Consider the following 15,640-nt stretch of genomic DNA (forward strand, 5'->3'; position numbering starts at 1 on the left):
CACATATATGGTGTGGAAATGTATATTAACCCCTTCAGGATCAGAACTTTTATAGTCCTGTCCCCATACTTGCAGTCTCTGGTATTAGGGATGAGATTCGCATTCAGGTTGCACTGAAATTTTACCTCAATTTCCAGAATTCTGATTTTGGTGGATTTTGCCGGTTAATTAGCTATGGAGCTCACCCATAGTGCTCTGCGCAGCCTTTGTCCCTGGTCATCAGCCAGTAATGGGGGAGGAGGTGGATAACCCCGCCCCTCACTATAAGCGGGGGTGGGAGATCAGCCATAACCCCGCCCCTCACTATAAGTGGGGGTGGGAGATCATCCGTAGTGTCAGTGTGTCGGGTGATGATGAGGGAGCGCTCCTTCATAGGGACACATCAGTGGAGGGATTTAGTGAAGTGTGGGTGAGTTGTGTGTGTTGCAGTGGTGGCTCCATCTTCATCCCCCCAACACCGAGCACACAGAGTTCAGCCAGCATTACTGATGTCTCATCTTCCTTCTTCTCCTTCTCTTCTCTTTCTTTCTCCCCCTATTCATCCTGCTTTTATTCTTCCTCCTCCTCCTTTTCATCCTTCTCATCTTCCTCTTCATCCTCCTCCACATTTTCCTCCTCCTCATCCCTTTTCCTCCTATTCATCCTCCTCCACCACCACCTCATCTTCTTCCTCATCCTGCTCCTCTTCCTTCCTCCTTTTCTTCATCCTCCTCTTCCTCCTCCACCTCCTTCCTCTTCCTCCTCAATCTCCTCCTTCCCCCCTTTCTTTATGCAGTGGCAGGTAAGAGGAGCTGCGTGTGGTAATGGGACCCCGACCACCCCACCTTAGACCCTGCGGAGACCACTATTCAAAAGTCTCTGTGGACTCTGCGGGGCCTCCGGTGGGTCTAGAGTCCAGTGAGTTGCTAATTCATATACTGTTCTGCATTGCTGTATAAGGTATTGCTGGGATTTATAGTCCCTCTACATCTGGTGCCATCGTGTATTAGAGTGTAAGCTCCTCTGTACAGTGACTGATGTGACTGGCTCTGTGTTCTCTGTACAGCACTGCGGTATATGTCAGAGCTATATACATGTATAATGATAGTGTGTGACTGTGGGTGGACATTAGAGTGTAAGCTCTTCTGTACAGAGACTTCCGGGAGGGGTTGGGGGGGTTGGTGAGCCAGCGAGATCTGTCTCGGGGTGGGGGGGCCCAAGATAAAATCTTGCACCAGGGCCCTTTGTTCCTTAAGTCCGCCACTGATTCCAACCTGACCCCATATCCACATCTAGATAAATCCAAGCTCGGGGGAACTTAGTTGTCACCCATTCTCTACGTAGATAGCTGGTGGGAAGTGAATCCTTGTGGAGATGATCGTATCCTCACGGTCTTCTCACTAGTTCCGACCATGCCCTTGTTCACGTCTCCACATTGCTCCTCTTGTCCAGTTTAAGAAGGATATGTGTTCTGAGGTCAGACCATGACTCGGTCCTCACCTCCATGTCGTCTATAGCCTTGCGGCATGGAATGGATGCTGAACATCTCCTTTCTGGCCAATCCCGGGGTTTGTGCTAAAACAGAACTTTTTCTTAGAGACAATTTAAATAATAATCCGCTTCCGGGCATATCTCCTACGGAAGGCACACAAAGTGGTACCCGGGGGGAAAGTTCCTCCAAATTGCCTCCCAGCTTAAGAAGGAGAGGTGATGGCCTCCTCAAAGCTGGAATCTGAATTTCAGAGGTTTGCTTCTCGGTTTAAATATTCTCCATTTCCCATTAATAAGCTTTTAGCGGCTCAAAGTAACTCGGACTTGTCGATGACCCAGCAGGCCAAAAAGCAACATAGAGGCCCATCTCATGAGCTTTATCTGAAGGGCAACAAACTGAACCCAATGCTGGTCTTTAGGCTGCATAATATTGAGCCATCATATACACCTTACAGGCTGCGAGTGGAGAACAATGTCTGTACTTGTAACCCAAACTCCTAAAATTCTTCATTTTCATCTCCATGACCTTCATGAGACCTTCTTCCGAGCCGAACAGATATTTGAGGACCTACATCTCCCAACAATTGGATAAATATTCTATTCATCGTTCCTTGTCTGCAGATCTGAAACTAAGATTAAACGAGAAAAACAGGAAGTGTAATTTCTGATCAGGCAGAGAGAACAAGAAAGTTCCTACCAGGGAGGCACCGATACCAGTTTTTCCTGGATAGAGTAGGAGTACCGATACTTTTTTTTTCGGTACTCGCCGATACCGAGTACCAGTGCCATGTGTCCAGATTATCAGGAAGTCGGGTGGCGAATTATGACCCGTCGCCCGGCTTCCCGATTGCCTGTGAAGCCGGTGTTCTAGCGAAAGAACACCGGCTTCACATGCCAAGCCTGCTTGGCTTCCTGACAATCAGGAAGCCAGGAGGCGGGTCATTACGTGCCATTGGCTTCCTGATTGGTTAGCAAGCCAGGCAGCATACCAACAAGTCAAGCAGGCTTCCTAGTCAATCAGGAACCAGGGCGGCACGTAATGACCTGCCTCCCGGCTTCCTGATTGACTAGGAAGCCGGCTTCACTTGTTCCTAGGCAGGCTGGCTTCCTGACCAATCAGGGAGGCGGGTCATTACGTGCCTACCGGATTCCTGATTGGTTAGGAAGCCTGGCTGCCTAGCAACAAAGTGAAGCCGGCTTCATAGCCAATCAGGAAGCCGGGAGGCGGGTTATAACCCACTGCCCGGCTTCCTGATTGGAAAGGAAGCTGGCTCCATGCTCCCTCGGCACTTGAGGTCAGAGCGAGATCTCCCTCTGACTGGAAGTTCCGATATCGGAGCATTTGGGCGAGTATGAGTACGTGCCCAAATACTCTCAGTATCGGTGCATCCCTAGTTCCTACCAACCTGAAAGGTGTAAGAAACCCAACAAACACTAAGTGATCCAGTCTACATGGGGCAACTCCAACTGGGGGCATCCCAACTATTACCCCCTTATATCCCCATCCCAATATTATACAGCCAGTACAGTCCAGATAATTCTCCACCATCTGTCCACAGAGATCACATGACCACACCAGTGAAGATGGAGGAGGACCGGAGTCACATGACTGAGAGGATACTCAACCTCACCCTGGAGATCATCTACCTGCTGACCGGAGAGGTGAGGAGGATTCTGGGAGGTCATATGACTTCACTCTTATCTCTATTCATAAAACACAGACCTGACCGTAGAGGTGAGGAGGATTCTGGGATTCCAACATGATATTCCTATTGTTTTCTCCATCCAGAGTTTTCCTCTTCTGAAGTCAGGTGATCATGTGACCATCACAGTGCCCCCATGTGACACCCTAAAACCCGAGAGACACAACATGGAGAAGATTCTAGAAGTCACCAAGAAGATGATGGAGCTGCTGACAGGAGAGGTGAGCGGTGTCGGGAATTCTGGGACATGATCCAGGAACAGACAAGGGATGTGTCTGATGATTGTTTTCTGCCATTCTGTTGGTTTAGGATGAAGATCTGATTGATATAAAAGTTGAGGGTGAAGTAGAAGAGACGTATGTGGAGGAAGATCGGAATTATACGGAGGAGGATGGAATGATGAGGACACTCATAGAGGAGGATGGAACAACAAGGACGCTCATAGAGGAAGATGGAGTCATCAGGGCAATCAAAGAGGAGGACATTCCTACGGAGATCAGCACAGGTGAGCCATATTCTTCTGTTATCTCTGCCATGTTATTGGACACTGATTGGTCCAGAGTAGGGTGGGATCTGAGTGATATCAGCCAATAGTAGGTTGGTAATGGTCACCTCCCTGTACTGATCCCCGTCCTGGGGCTCAGCTGGCAGTATTGGGTTGGGTGTCACTCCTAGTTCCAGTAGCACAGATATGAGGACACAGATTGGGCCTTTCTTAGGTCGGTTCCTCTTCTTCCAGCAGACTTCTAGCTAAACATAAAACTCTATTATCAGTCTTGTTGGGATGAAAAGTAACAAAGACTGAAACACTTCTCTTTCCAGGAGAACATACTTCTCCAAGCTCCCTCCAGTGCTGCTCATCACCAGAAGCCTAGGCCGGGGGTCACTTGTTCTGTGGTGAAGGGTCTACAAGTCTGAAGTTTGATCCTCTTGTTCCTCAGAGATTACATGACCCAGTGCCTAGGCTTGTTCCTCCCAGTCCCCATTGGCTCCGCCTCTTCTGACAGGGCTATGTAAATGTAGAAGTGATCTGGGAGGAGGACCAAAGGCCCTTTGACTGAAGAGGGGAGGAGTCCCGGCTGGTTGGGACCTCCACAGAGAACATCTGCTCCCTCAGACCTCCTGATCCAGATGGAATGTTGAGTGAAGTCATCTAACCCTCTCATATCTCTCCATCATGTGTTTCTATGTTTCCAGGACACGCCATGGAGAAACCCTCAAAGGATCCTCTGACTTTATCTCCAGGTTGTAAGATGGAAGATGAGGACATCACAGCAGATTGTGCGGGAGAAGAGACAATGAGCTCAGCTATGGATGGTGGACTTCACAGTGTGGATAGACCATGGAGTCCCTCTGACTCTGAGCAACCTCATCCTGTGGGGGATGGTGCCGGAATTCAGGAGGAGAAGACATTTCCCTGTGCTGAGTGCGGGGAAAGTTTTACCTCTGAATCAGATCTTTGCGTACATCAGAGTTCTCACATGGGTGACAAGTTTCTTTACTGTTATGAGTGTGGGAAATGTTTTCTTTTTAAATTTGCGCTCATTAACCATTATAGATCTCATACGGGGGAGAAGCCATATTCCTGCCCAGAGTGCGGGAAATGTTTTTCACAAAAGTGCCAACTTAGCCAACACCAGAGATTACACACGGGGGAGAAGTCATATTCCTGTTCTGAGTGCGGTAAATGTTTTTCACTAAAGTGCCATCTTACCCAGCATGAGAGATTGCACACGGGGGAGAAGCCGTTTTCTTGCCCTGAGTGCGGGAGAAGTTTTTCACACAAGTCCAGTTATATCAGACATCAGAGATCTCACACGGGCGACAAACCTTTTGTCTGCACTGAGTGCGGCAAATCTTTTTCAGCGAAGTCCACTCTTAACTTACATCAGAGATTACACACAGGCGAGAAGCCGTATTCCTGCCCCGAGTGTGGGAAATCCTTTTCACAAAAGGCCCATCTTGCCAGTCATCAGAGTTTGCACACGGGCGAGAAGCCATTTCCGTGCACAGAGTGTGGGAAGTGCTTTCTTCATAAATCCAAACTGCTCAAACATTACAAATCTCACGTGGGGAAAAAGCCAAATTCCTCCCCAGAGTGAGGGAAATGGGTTTTACAAAAGAACCATCTTTCGGTTCTTCAGAGATTTTGCATGGGCGAGAAGCCATATTCCTGCCCTAAGGGTGGGACATGTCTTCTATATGCCATATATCAGAGATGTCACACAGGTAGGAGGCCATTTTCCTGCCCTGAGCACGGGAAACGTTTCTCCCAGAAGTCTCGTCATGTCAGGGTACCAAGGGTCTTACCACTCCTCGGGGTCGCCATGTGCGGCAGAGCACACGGGTTCTCCTTCGTGGCAGGACCCCTGGCGCCAGGGTTGCGGGTGCCCATGCGCGGAGGACAGGCTGCGCGCGCCTTCACGGGGGCGTGCGCCTGTGCCCATTACTGGTGTCAGGTGGGGGCCTTGCTGGGGGAGGTTCCCAGCACACACCCTCTGCCTTTCTCTTGCTATTGGCTCCTGGATGGAGAAGCTTTCTGGTTGCCTCGGCAACCAGGGGGTGGTCTCAGTTCCCCACTGGGTATAAAAGCCCAGTCAGAGCCCTGGCTCATTGCTGAGTTATTCTACCTATATGGTGCATCGCCTAGCCTCCTGTGTTTTCTGCTGCTGCTATTTCCTAACCCCTCGTCTGACTTCCTGTTGCTGACCGAACACAGCCGCCTGCCTCGACCCGGACCGGACTTTGACTTCGCCTTTGGATTGCCCCTTTGTACCTCGCCTTCGGACTATGGCCCGTTCCTGCCAGTGGATGCCGCTTCCCGGCCCAGGCCGACGATTACCTCCGGGCAGCTAGACCCTCGGGCTCCTCCAGCAGCCCTAGTGACGGTCCAGTCCGTCACACCGTTTACCTGTTACCCTCATCAGCACCAGCTGTCTTGGTTTGTAAGTAGTGTCAGTGTATGGCCAGGCACATTAGCCCACAGCTGATTGAGACCTGATGAAGGTGTATGGACAGGCCCATTAGCCCACAGATGACAAGACTGGGATAGGTGTGACAACAGGCAACCACCAAATGGAGCTGGAAGGTTGTGACAGACATAGGGGTATTAGACATGCTCCTAACAAGGGCTTCATGTATAAAAGTTCCACTCGGCATATAGCCAGCCCAATGCTGGTCACATGGCACTAGCATACCTAGATGGCGCTGGGGAGTATAGAAATTCTATAGTTGTCAGCACCATCTAGGATTGCTAACATGGCCGGATTTGCTCTCTCTGCTGCCACAAGGCCAGGTTCCTCAATGTCGGGTAACAGGCTGAGAATCCCATCGCCGGGATCTGGCATCAACCGGTCGGCCGCCCAAGCAAACTGCCAGTCCAAGCCAACTGATGTCCCAACCGCTGCACTGAGGAGCTTGGGAGTCCATGGTCATACCACCTCTGAGTAGTATGGGGGGTTCACTAGGACCGACAATGCGCTCAGCCAAACTCCCAGATACCTCCAAAGCAGTGGCCACCCGACCCAGGTCACCACATACCTCGGAGAATGCAGTGACACCATTCAGAAACCAGGAAGGCTCAAATGGAGCTCCCCCGTTTCCCGGAACATCATCACTACCAGGTCTGGGCTTGCGCTCATGATCACCCCACCTAAAGTGGACGCCCAGGCCCCTCAGCTGCAAGGGGCACAACCACATCACCAAGACCAGATCAGACATTGGGCGAAGGTCCCACAAAGTTCAGCTGGGCAGCAGGCACTGGATCAGCAGAGGAGAGGAGCTGGGCAGCAGGAACCAGATCAATGGAGGCGAAGAGCTGGACAGCAGGCACAGGATCAATGGAGGCGAGGAGCTGGGCAGCAGGAACCGGATCAACGGAGGCAAGGAGCTGGGCAGCAGGAACCGGATCAACGGAGGCGAAGAGCTGGACAGCAGGCACAGGATCAATGGAGGCGAGGAGCTGGGCAGCAGGAACCGGATCAACGGAGGCGAGGAGCTGGGCAGCAGGAACCGGATCAACGGAGGCGAAGAGCTGGACAGCAGGCACAGGATCAATGGAGGTGAGGAGCTGGGCAGTAGGCACAGGATCAGCAGAGGCGAGGAGCTGGGCAGCAGGCAAAGGATCAGCAGAGGCGATGAGCTGGGCAGCAGGCACAGGATCAGCAGAGGCGAGGAGCTGGGCTGCAGGCACAGGATCAGCAGAGGCGAGGAGCTGGGCAGCAGGCACAGGATCAGCAGAGGCGAGGAGCTGGGCAGCAGGCACAGGATCAGCAGAGGCGAGGAGCTGGGCAGTAGGCACAGGATCAGCAGAGGCGATGAGCTGGGCAGCAGGCTCAGGATCAATGGGTTCCCACTGAGCAGTGGATTAAGGAGCAGTGGGGTCCAACTGGAGAACGTACATAGGGTTGACAGAGTCCGGAAGGACAACAGAAAAACACTGCTCTGGTTGAAATGGAGTCTCTGGACATGCGTTATGGTGCAGAACAACTATAGTGGAGGCCAGAGGGCAGGAGGTCTTAAGAAATGGGCGAGGACCCCACTCGCTTGAATGGGCCAGCCTGTTCAAAAAATGAAGGGAACCTCTTGGGATGGTGTGGCGGGATGTGAATAATGGAGGTCCCTTGAATAAGGGGTTCTTTTGCCAGGGAAGGCTGGGCTGGCACCGAAGCTGGAGCAGGCTGGGCTGGCCCCGAAGCAGGAGCGGGCTGGACTGGCCCCGAAGCTGGCCGGACTGGAACCGAAACAGGCCGGACTGGAACCGAAGCAGTAGCAGGCCGGGCTGGAACTGAAGCAGGAGCAGGCCGGGCTGGAACCGAAGCAGGAGCAGGCTGGACTGGTACCGAAGCAGGAGCAGGCCGGACTGGAAACGAAGCAGGAGCAGGCTGGACTGGAACTGAATCAGGAGCAGGCCGGGCTGGAACTGAAGCAGGAGCAGGCTGGACTGGAACCGAAGCAGGAGTGACTGCGGTTGTCATGGGCAGCATGGTTAAAGCTGATCCGGATCTGGAAGGGGGACTAGACTGCATGGACTAGGGATGTCCCGATACCACTTTTTCAGGACCAAGTACAAGTACTTCCCGAAGCAGGAGTCCTCTGCTGATTGACAGCAGCAGTGGGCGAGTGCAATCGCCAGCCTGCTATTGGCTATTGCAATTTGAATAGCCAATAGCAGCCTAGCTATTTATTCCATTGCTGTCTGTTGTTGTTGTTTTTTTTTCTTTTTAACTCTGACGGCTGTCAAAATAAATGACATCACGCAGGAAGAATAAATTGTCAGTGATGTCCCTGCAGCTTAGTGCCAAGTGGTCTCTGGTGATGAGGTAGGATTGCCACCTTTTCTTCATGCAAAACCCGAACACTATAGCGCCGCATAGCAAGAAGCGAGGAGAGACAGCCAGGGGAGAAGTGAGGAAAGATATATTTTTATGTTGCATGTATTAAAGAAAGTAAATGCAAGTATAATACTTCCAGATATTTATAAACACCCTCAGAGTTCACAGTAACCTCCCCCCCCCCGTGTTAAACTCATCTCCTCCCTGATTGATTGCTGATTCTCTGCAGCTCACAACCGCCATGACTTCCAGGTGATGCGGACAGTCAGCTAAAACAGGGGCTGTGTGGTGTCTTAGGGCCCGTTCACATCAACTGCGGTGTGTTCCAGAGCGGCAGCTGCTGGAATGTTAGGGCCACGAAAGCAAAATAAGAAAAGTGGCCCCATGGGATTGTGGCCCCTATCACCCATGTGTTTATAAATCTAATTATATTCAATAGAGGTGTGTGGTGACGGTCATGTACCTGTCTCTCTGGGGCGGCTTTGCTGGTTCTTTCTGCTTTGTCTTTCAGGTTACAAGCTGCCTGCTGTTGCTAGGAAGATTTACCTCAGTTGCTGGACAGACCTTCAGTCAGCTGAGCACAGGATTGGTGAAAGACTTTTGGCGGCAAAACAGCTGACCAATAAGTGTAACTTTTCCCCTCTACAGTCACTGCTGTCCCGGGGGGTGGGGGGGTCAGCAGTTACCTCAGTTGCTGGGCAGACCTTCAGTCAGCTGAGCACAGGATTGGTGACAGACTTTTGGCGGGAAAACATTGGTTACACCAATGAGTGTAACCTTTCCCTTCTATAGTCAGTGCTGTCAGTAGGCGGGGTCAGCAGTTACCTCAGGACTGTCAGCTGGACTCACCTCTGGATCATCTTCAGAATTCCTTTTGGATCTTTTCACCTGCTCACAGCCCGGAATGGATTATTTACTTCAGCGTGACTTCAGAGGGCGGATTCTCCTGATGGGGGGACCGGCTCAGACATTTGTAACTATTCCTGACTACAGCTGCCTCTTCCATTCCATCTGTGGCCCCTGCGCCTCTCATTCCTGATGTGCCAGCCTCATAGGGTTGCCACCTGTCCGGTTTTCAACCGGACAGTACGGTTTTGGCATCTTGTGTCCGGTTTTCCGGCCACCGTAGCCCCGTACACGAGATGTCACAAGTTCAGGCAGACAGGGGCAGCCCCTGGGTCCTAGAGAGTAATGCGTGAAGGAGGACCTTCTGCTGTGCTGTGTGAGCACAATCCCGGCAGAGCGTGCGGCTGTCTGTGAGGCTAGAGGTACGTGTTTTAAGGGGTTAATCCGGGCTGGCTGTAGTGTGCGATCGTTATATAGACAGTGCCCGATAGTCTCTGAACTGTCACAGCACTGCCTCCTGTCCCGTTGGAGCTGCGTGTGGGGGAAGGGGGGGGGGGGGGGGTGGGGGGGGGTGGGGTGGGGGGGCCCTTCTTCGGGACGCAGAAGCGATCTGGCGACAGGTAAGTCGCCAGGATCGCTTCTGTTGTAAAGCCGACATTCGGCTAGTGACCAGATTCCCTTGAAAGAAGTTTCTGCATAAATCATGGACACGAGGAATCTGGTCACCTTATTCTTTACAGGTTCTGACAGCAATAGCTAAAATCAGCATAAGAATTACTCACTATCTCCCCCCTCCCCCCGCTGGTTTGTTAGTATTGCACATAAAACATGCCCCCATTAAAGAAATGCCACAGGTAACCCATGACATGTTTTGTGGGGGCGTCTTTTATGTGCTATAGTACATATCACCTAAAACATATGTCCAGATTCCATGTTAGTGCATCATCCATTTTATTGTTAGTTGTCATTCAATCGACAAGCGCTTTTGGGGCCGCGCCGGGTCCGCTTCATCAGGCTCAGAAATGGGCTTGTCGTTTGAATGACAACTATCAATAAAATGGATTTATACTATAAATGTACCGATAGTAGTATCAGTGCCGATACCGAGTATTTGGGCGAGTACTCGTCCAAATGCTCCAATACCTTCCCCGATACCAGAACATCCGGTCAGAGGGAGATCTCTCTCCGACCAGCAGTGCCAAGGGAACATGGAGCCGGCAGAGGCGTCCCGAGGTGGGGTGACACCCTGCAGTGACGTCATCGCGCACATGCGTGATGATGTCACGTGATGCATAGTGTAGTTTACCAAAAAATTGCCGCAAGGCGCTACAGTGTTCGGGTTTGGCTTGAAGAAAAGGTGGCAACCCTACAGCCTCACCCTGTGTACAGCATTGGGGCCTATACCTGAGGTCAGCCAGGGAACTCTTCATTTACCTGCAGGCGGTCTGGGATTTGTAGCGGGACTTTTAGGAGCAGCATTAGGACTGTCATCTGTGACCAGGGAGGATCTGAGCATTGCAGTGCTGCGTGGTGGAGATCATTGTCTGCGTTCTCATCACTCTCCAAGGGACTGCCAGGCGGAGGATTGTGAGGCCGGACCAGAAGTGCCTGAGTGTCACATCACCACTGGGACCGGGCTGCCACTAGGACTTGTCAGGGACCAGGGATGTAGGACTGCAGCCCTGAAGCGACAGAAGACAGGCCGGAGGGGCGAGGAACTACCTGAAAAGGCCAAGGAGGCCCAACACTCCATTAGACACCCACAACGCAGGTGTCCCTGTCACAGTGAGCGGGGTGGGCAGCGGACCTCATGCTGCTATCCTGGCCTGATAGCCTGAGCGTCGGAGGAGGAGGGGCCTTTCTCCAACCGGACCCTCACTTCATCACAACAAAGGGGTGAGCTGAGTTCTGAGGGCCGGGAACGTATTGCTCTGGGTCATTCTCCCTCTGTGTCACTATCCTCCCTTTGTAAGGTGTAGTCTGTCAGTCAGCCTTCAGCCACCCCTTCCCTTTACCCTCATGTCTCCAGTGCTTCCCTTTCATGCTCAGTCTCTCCTTGCTTTATCTTATTGACTTTGGATTTGCTAAGACAGTGTAGTATGAGAACCTTCCTCATCTATCCCATCAATCTGTATCCAGTCAGGCAGACCCTTGCGCTGAATAGTTGGTAAAAAAAAAAAAAAAAAAAGGGATTTACACAAAAGCCAAAGTATTCTTCCTGCACGGCAGGAAACAACAGACAGCAACGGAATAAACAATAGCCAGGCTGCTATTTTTTAAGGTGAACAGCGATGTGTCTCCTCAGGTTAGGCCACGAAAGCAAAATAAGAAAAGTGGCCCCATGGGATTGTGGCCCCTATCACCCATGTGTTCATAAATCTAATTATATCCAATAGAGGTGTGTGGTGACTGTCATGTACCTGTCTCTCTGGAGCGGCTTTGCTGGTTCTTTCTGCTTTGTCTTTCAGGTTACAAGCTGCCTGCTGTTGCTAGGAAGATTTACCTCAGTTGCTGGACAGACATTCAGTCAGCTGAGCACTGGATTGGTGACAGAGTTTTGGCGGGAAAACAGCTGACCAATTAGTGTAACCTTTCCCCTCCCTAGTCACTCCTGTCAGTGGGCGGGGTCAGCAGTTACCTCAGGACTGCCAGCTGGACTAACCTCTGGATTATCTCCAGTCGCACTTTTGGATCTTTTCACCTGCTCACAGTCCACAGAATGGACTATGTACTTCAGCATTACTTCAAAGGGCTGATTCTCTTGATGGATCGACCGGCTCAGACATTTTAACTATTCCTGACTACAGCTGCCTCTTCCATTCCATCTGTGGCCCCTGCGCCTCTCATTCCTGATGTGTCAGCCTCACCCTGTGTACAGCATTGGAGCCTATACCTGAGGTCAGCTGTGAAAACTCTTAATTTCCAATGGACTGCCGGGCAGAGGATTGTAAGGCCAGACCAGAAGTGCCTGAGTGTCACATCACCACTGGGACCGGGCTGCCACTAGGACTTGTCAGAGACTAGGGATGTAGGACACAGGCCGGAGGGGGGAGGAGCTACCAGGACAGGCCAAGGAGCCCAACACTCCATTAGACACCCACAACGCCAGTGTTCCTGCCATAGTGAGCGGGGTGCGCAGCGGAACTCATGCTGATAGCCTGAGCGTCGGAAGAGGGGCCTCTCTCCACCTGGACCCTCACTTCATCACAACAAAGGGGTGAGCTGAGGGCTGGGAATGTATCTGTATTCAGTGTCTGTTGCTCTGGGTCATTCTCCCTCTGTGTCACTATCCTCCCTTTGTAAGGTGTAGTCTGTCAGTCAGCCTTCAGCTATCCCTTCCCTTTACCCTCATGTCTCCGGTGCTTCCCTTTCATGCGCATTCCCTCCTTGCTTTATCTTAATGACTTTGAATTTGCAAGACAGTGTAGTATGAGAACCTTCCTCATCTATGCCATCAATCTGTATCCAGTCAGGCAGACCCTTGCACGGAATAGTTGGTAAGAAAAAAAAAAAATGGATCTAGAGAAGATTGTACAATCAGATTGTGATGTGTGTGGTGAGCGTTAGGTCAATTTGGCTCAAGTTAATGATAGATCAGGTTCAGTACATTTAGCCTCGGAGACTGGCCATTCTTCCTGCTTCTCCATAACCCTTCACAATTTCTAATCGTAGCCTATTGTTTTCAGAAGTCTGCTTTTGCAAGACACTGATTGGTGGAGAGCGTTCACCAAAAGGCGCTGAGTTCAGCGTTCCTGAAAAACAATGCTGTCTGATGACCTACGTGCCCAAACCGACCAATCTGTCAGCTTATATTAACACACAACGGCCGGCCGGGAAATTCCTGGATGTAACAGGCCGTGTAGACACGGCCTGTTAGTCCCGCCCACTCGTGCGAGCTGCAACAGGCTGTGACTCCAGCAGCACTGAAGGGGGATAATTCTGGACATTGAACTGTTACGGTTTATTGGTTGTATTGTGTTGATGATGGGATTAGGATAGCTGATTCTAGGAGTAGCTGACTCCGGGTGTAGATGAGTGGATCACCCTATGATACACTCAGGAGATAATCCCATCACATGTGTCTCCTCCCTCCCTATTCATTCATTGGGGCATCGGGGGAGGGGGTGTCTGTTTGCATGCTGTTCATGTTTGATTGTGTTGTGTGTTTGGACTTCTTGAACTGTGTATGTGCTGAGCTGGTCTTCGATGAAGCAGATCTTGGTTTCCACCTCAACATTGGTGTTGTCTGACGGTTGAGGAGTTTAGCGTTCTGTCCTAAGATATTGGTTCTGTCCAATAATTAGGCAGCTCTTTGAGGACGCTGGAATTCGGGTTCCAGCGGAGAGGAAGCTGATTTACGGACGGAGGTACCCAGTCGGGGTACCAGGAGGTCCGTCACACTGATGAGCTGTAAAAGCTTTTAAAGCATCGTCTATGGTCAATTTTGGGTATGCTAGTTTTTTTTTCCGATTTCGCGGGTGCTCGCAATTTCTAAGCTTGACATCTTTGGTGTTTATTTACACGACGTGACCCCGTCTTTTATATTTTACCCAAAAAATGTTGGTAATAATAAATGTTTTATAACATAATGGGGGAAAAAAAACTTATTTTTTCCAAAATTTTCAGTAATTTTTCCTGAATATAGTATATACCAGGTAAGCCTACAATGTCAGGAAGACCTGTTTCTTCTGATCGCAGTTACTTCTGCTGTGTTGATGAATTTCCTCGCCTAGACAATCAGTGTTCCCTATGCAACTGAGTATTTCCCTTTTCGAGGACTCTACAGAACTCGTTTGGACTTCATGTAACATGTATCAAAGTACGGAGCAGTGTTTCCATGCTGACTAGATTCCATTTTATATGCTCCATGTCATGTGATACCATTACTGCTACAGAATCTATATGTTATTCTGCATATGACGCAGGTGACTCCGTGTGGCCTTTCTGTAACATGTATCAAAGTAGTTGTTTTCACACATTTATCAAAGCTGTTGGCAGAAGATTTTTCACATTGCTTCTGCTTATACCTCCTATTTTGTTACACAGTTTTTGGAAGAACTTTATTAGCTATGTTTCCATGTTGCTACTAGACCCCATATGCCATTGATTAGGGATGCACAGATACTTTTCGAGTACCAGTGCAGATACTTGGCATTTTCGTGAGAACTACCAGGGTTGCAGCGGTTGCAGCTGGCACCGGGCTCTGGTGCTCCTCCACTGTCCTGAATTAATTCGTCTGTATTGTTTTAGAAAAACTGTCACATGACAATTGTAGCGCTCACCCCCGAAGGAGCCGCTGAATATTGAAATAGGTTCTCCTACCTGTTGGTTCCAGCTGCCAGTCCCCTTTAATCAGCAACAGCACACCGACACTCACGGACAGAACGGCTCGAGTCTTAGGGTCTTTTTTTTAGGGTATTTATTTGCAACATCAATAGGAGAGAGAGGGTTTAGGGTCTGTAGGATGCCATAGGAAATACTTTGGAGGACAGCTGTCTCCCCTAGCAACCGCTAATGCTGATATCCCTGTGATCTGGCCCCAAGGACCAATAGTAGTAGTAATACTGTGAACAGATACCTGGAATAGGGTGTGGGATCTCCCTTGTGGGACCCAGACGGACGCTCGCACCAGCTCCTCTGCGGTACCCCTCAACAAGCGGACTCCTCCTCTGACCCAGCTTCCATCAGGTATTTTCCTCTTTAGGATCTGGAATCTCTGTGCCCTCAGCATCTGCCACTGCCAAGGAGCACTCCAGTTTAGTGGTAGTATCTTCTTAGAACAAGGCACCCATCACCTGCCACGTGTATGGGCCCAGTGAAGTATCAGTGTATCCTTAGGCCTCCAGGCCCCTCAGCACCTGCCATGTGCTGAGGCCCAGGCCATTTGCTCTGCATCACACACAGACCTCCTAGGGCAAGGCCCCTAGGGGAAGAGAGCTCTCCACAATGTCCCCAGACCTTTTATTACCTGCCCTCCACCATGCCTCTGAGTCATCCTACTCAGGGATTGGCTAGGGCCAGGTGCATAGTCATAACCTGAGGGTGGATCCTCCCTCACTGTATGCCAAGGCTCCCTTTTCCTCAGCAACAGGAGGAGCAATCGATCCAACAGACTCAGGGACACCTATAGAATGCAGAGCTCTGTACAATCAGTATCTAGACTGGTTACAGTCCAGGTATCTCTAAATTGAATAGCGACATTTTAGAGGGCGCTACACAATAAACAAAAATGTATCAGTACTCATACTTGTAAGTACTCGTACTCGCAAAACTGGTATCTGTGCATCC

The 15,640-nt window shown here is 50.6% G+C and overlaps 1 protein-coding gene and 1 long non-coding RNA gene across 2 annotated transcripts in view; one reads left to right on the top strand and one right to left on the bottom strand.

Moving 5' to 3' along the window:
• LOC108801668 overlaps positions 1-3,739 on the bottom strand; it is a 14,597-nt gene extending 10,858 nt beyond the window's left edge. The window contains exon 1 of the long non-coding RNA XR_001942161.1: positions 3,720-3,739. This is a non-coding gene — a long non-coding RNA (uncharacterized LOC108801668). The remainder of the gene's footprint in view (positions 1-3,719) is intronic.
• LOC108801667 (gastrula zinc finger protein XlCGF52.1-like) overlaps positions 1-5,300 on the top strand; it is a 16,520-nt gene extending 11,220 nt beyond the window's left edge. The window contains exons 2-3 of the mRNA XM_018573569.1: positions 3,572-3,678; positions 4,419-5,300. Coding sequence (XP_018429071.1) covers positions 3,572-3,678; positions 4,419-5,275 — 964 coding nt within the window. The 3' untranslated portion in view covers positions 5,276-5,300. The remainder of the gene's footprint in view (positions 1-3,571; positions 3,679-4,418) is intronic.
• Positions 5,301-15,640: the final 10,340 nt, after the last annotated feature.

This window comes from Nanorana parkeri, unplaced genomic scaffold (genome assembly GCF_000935625.1).
Source record: "Nanorana parkeri isolate BGI_ZX_2015 unplaced genomic scaffold, ASM93562v1 scaffold2430, whole genome shotgun sequence".
Classification (NCBI taxonomy): domain Eukaryota; kingdom Metazoa; phylum Chordata; class Amphibia; order Anura; family Dicroglossidae; genus Nanorana; species Nanorana parkeri.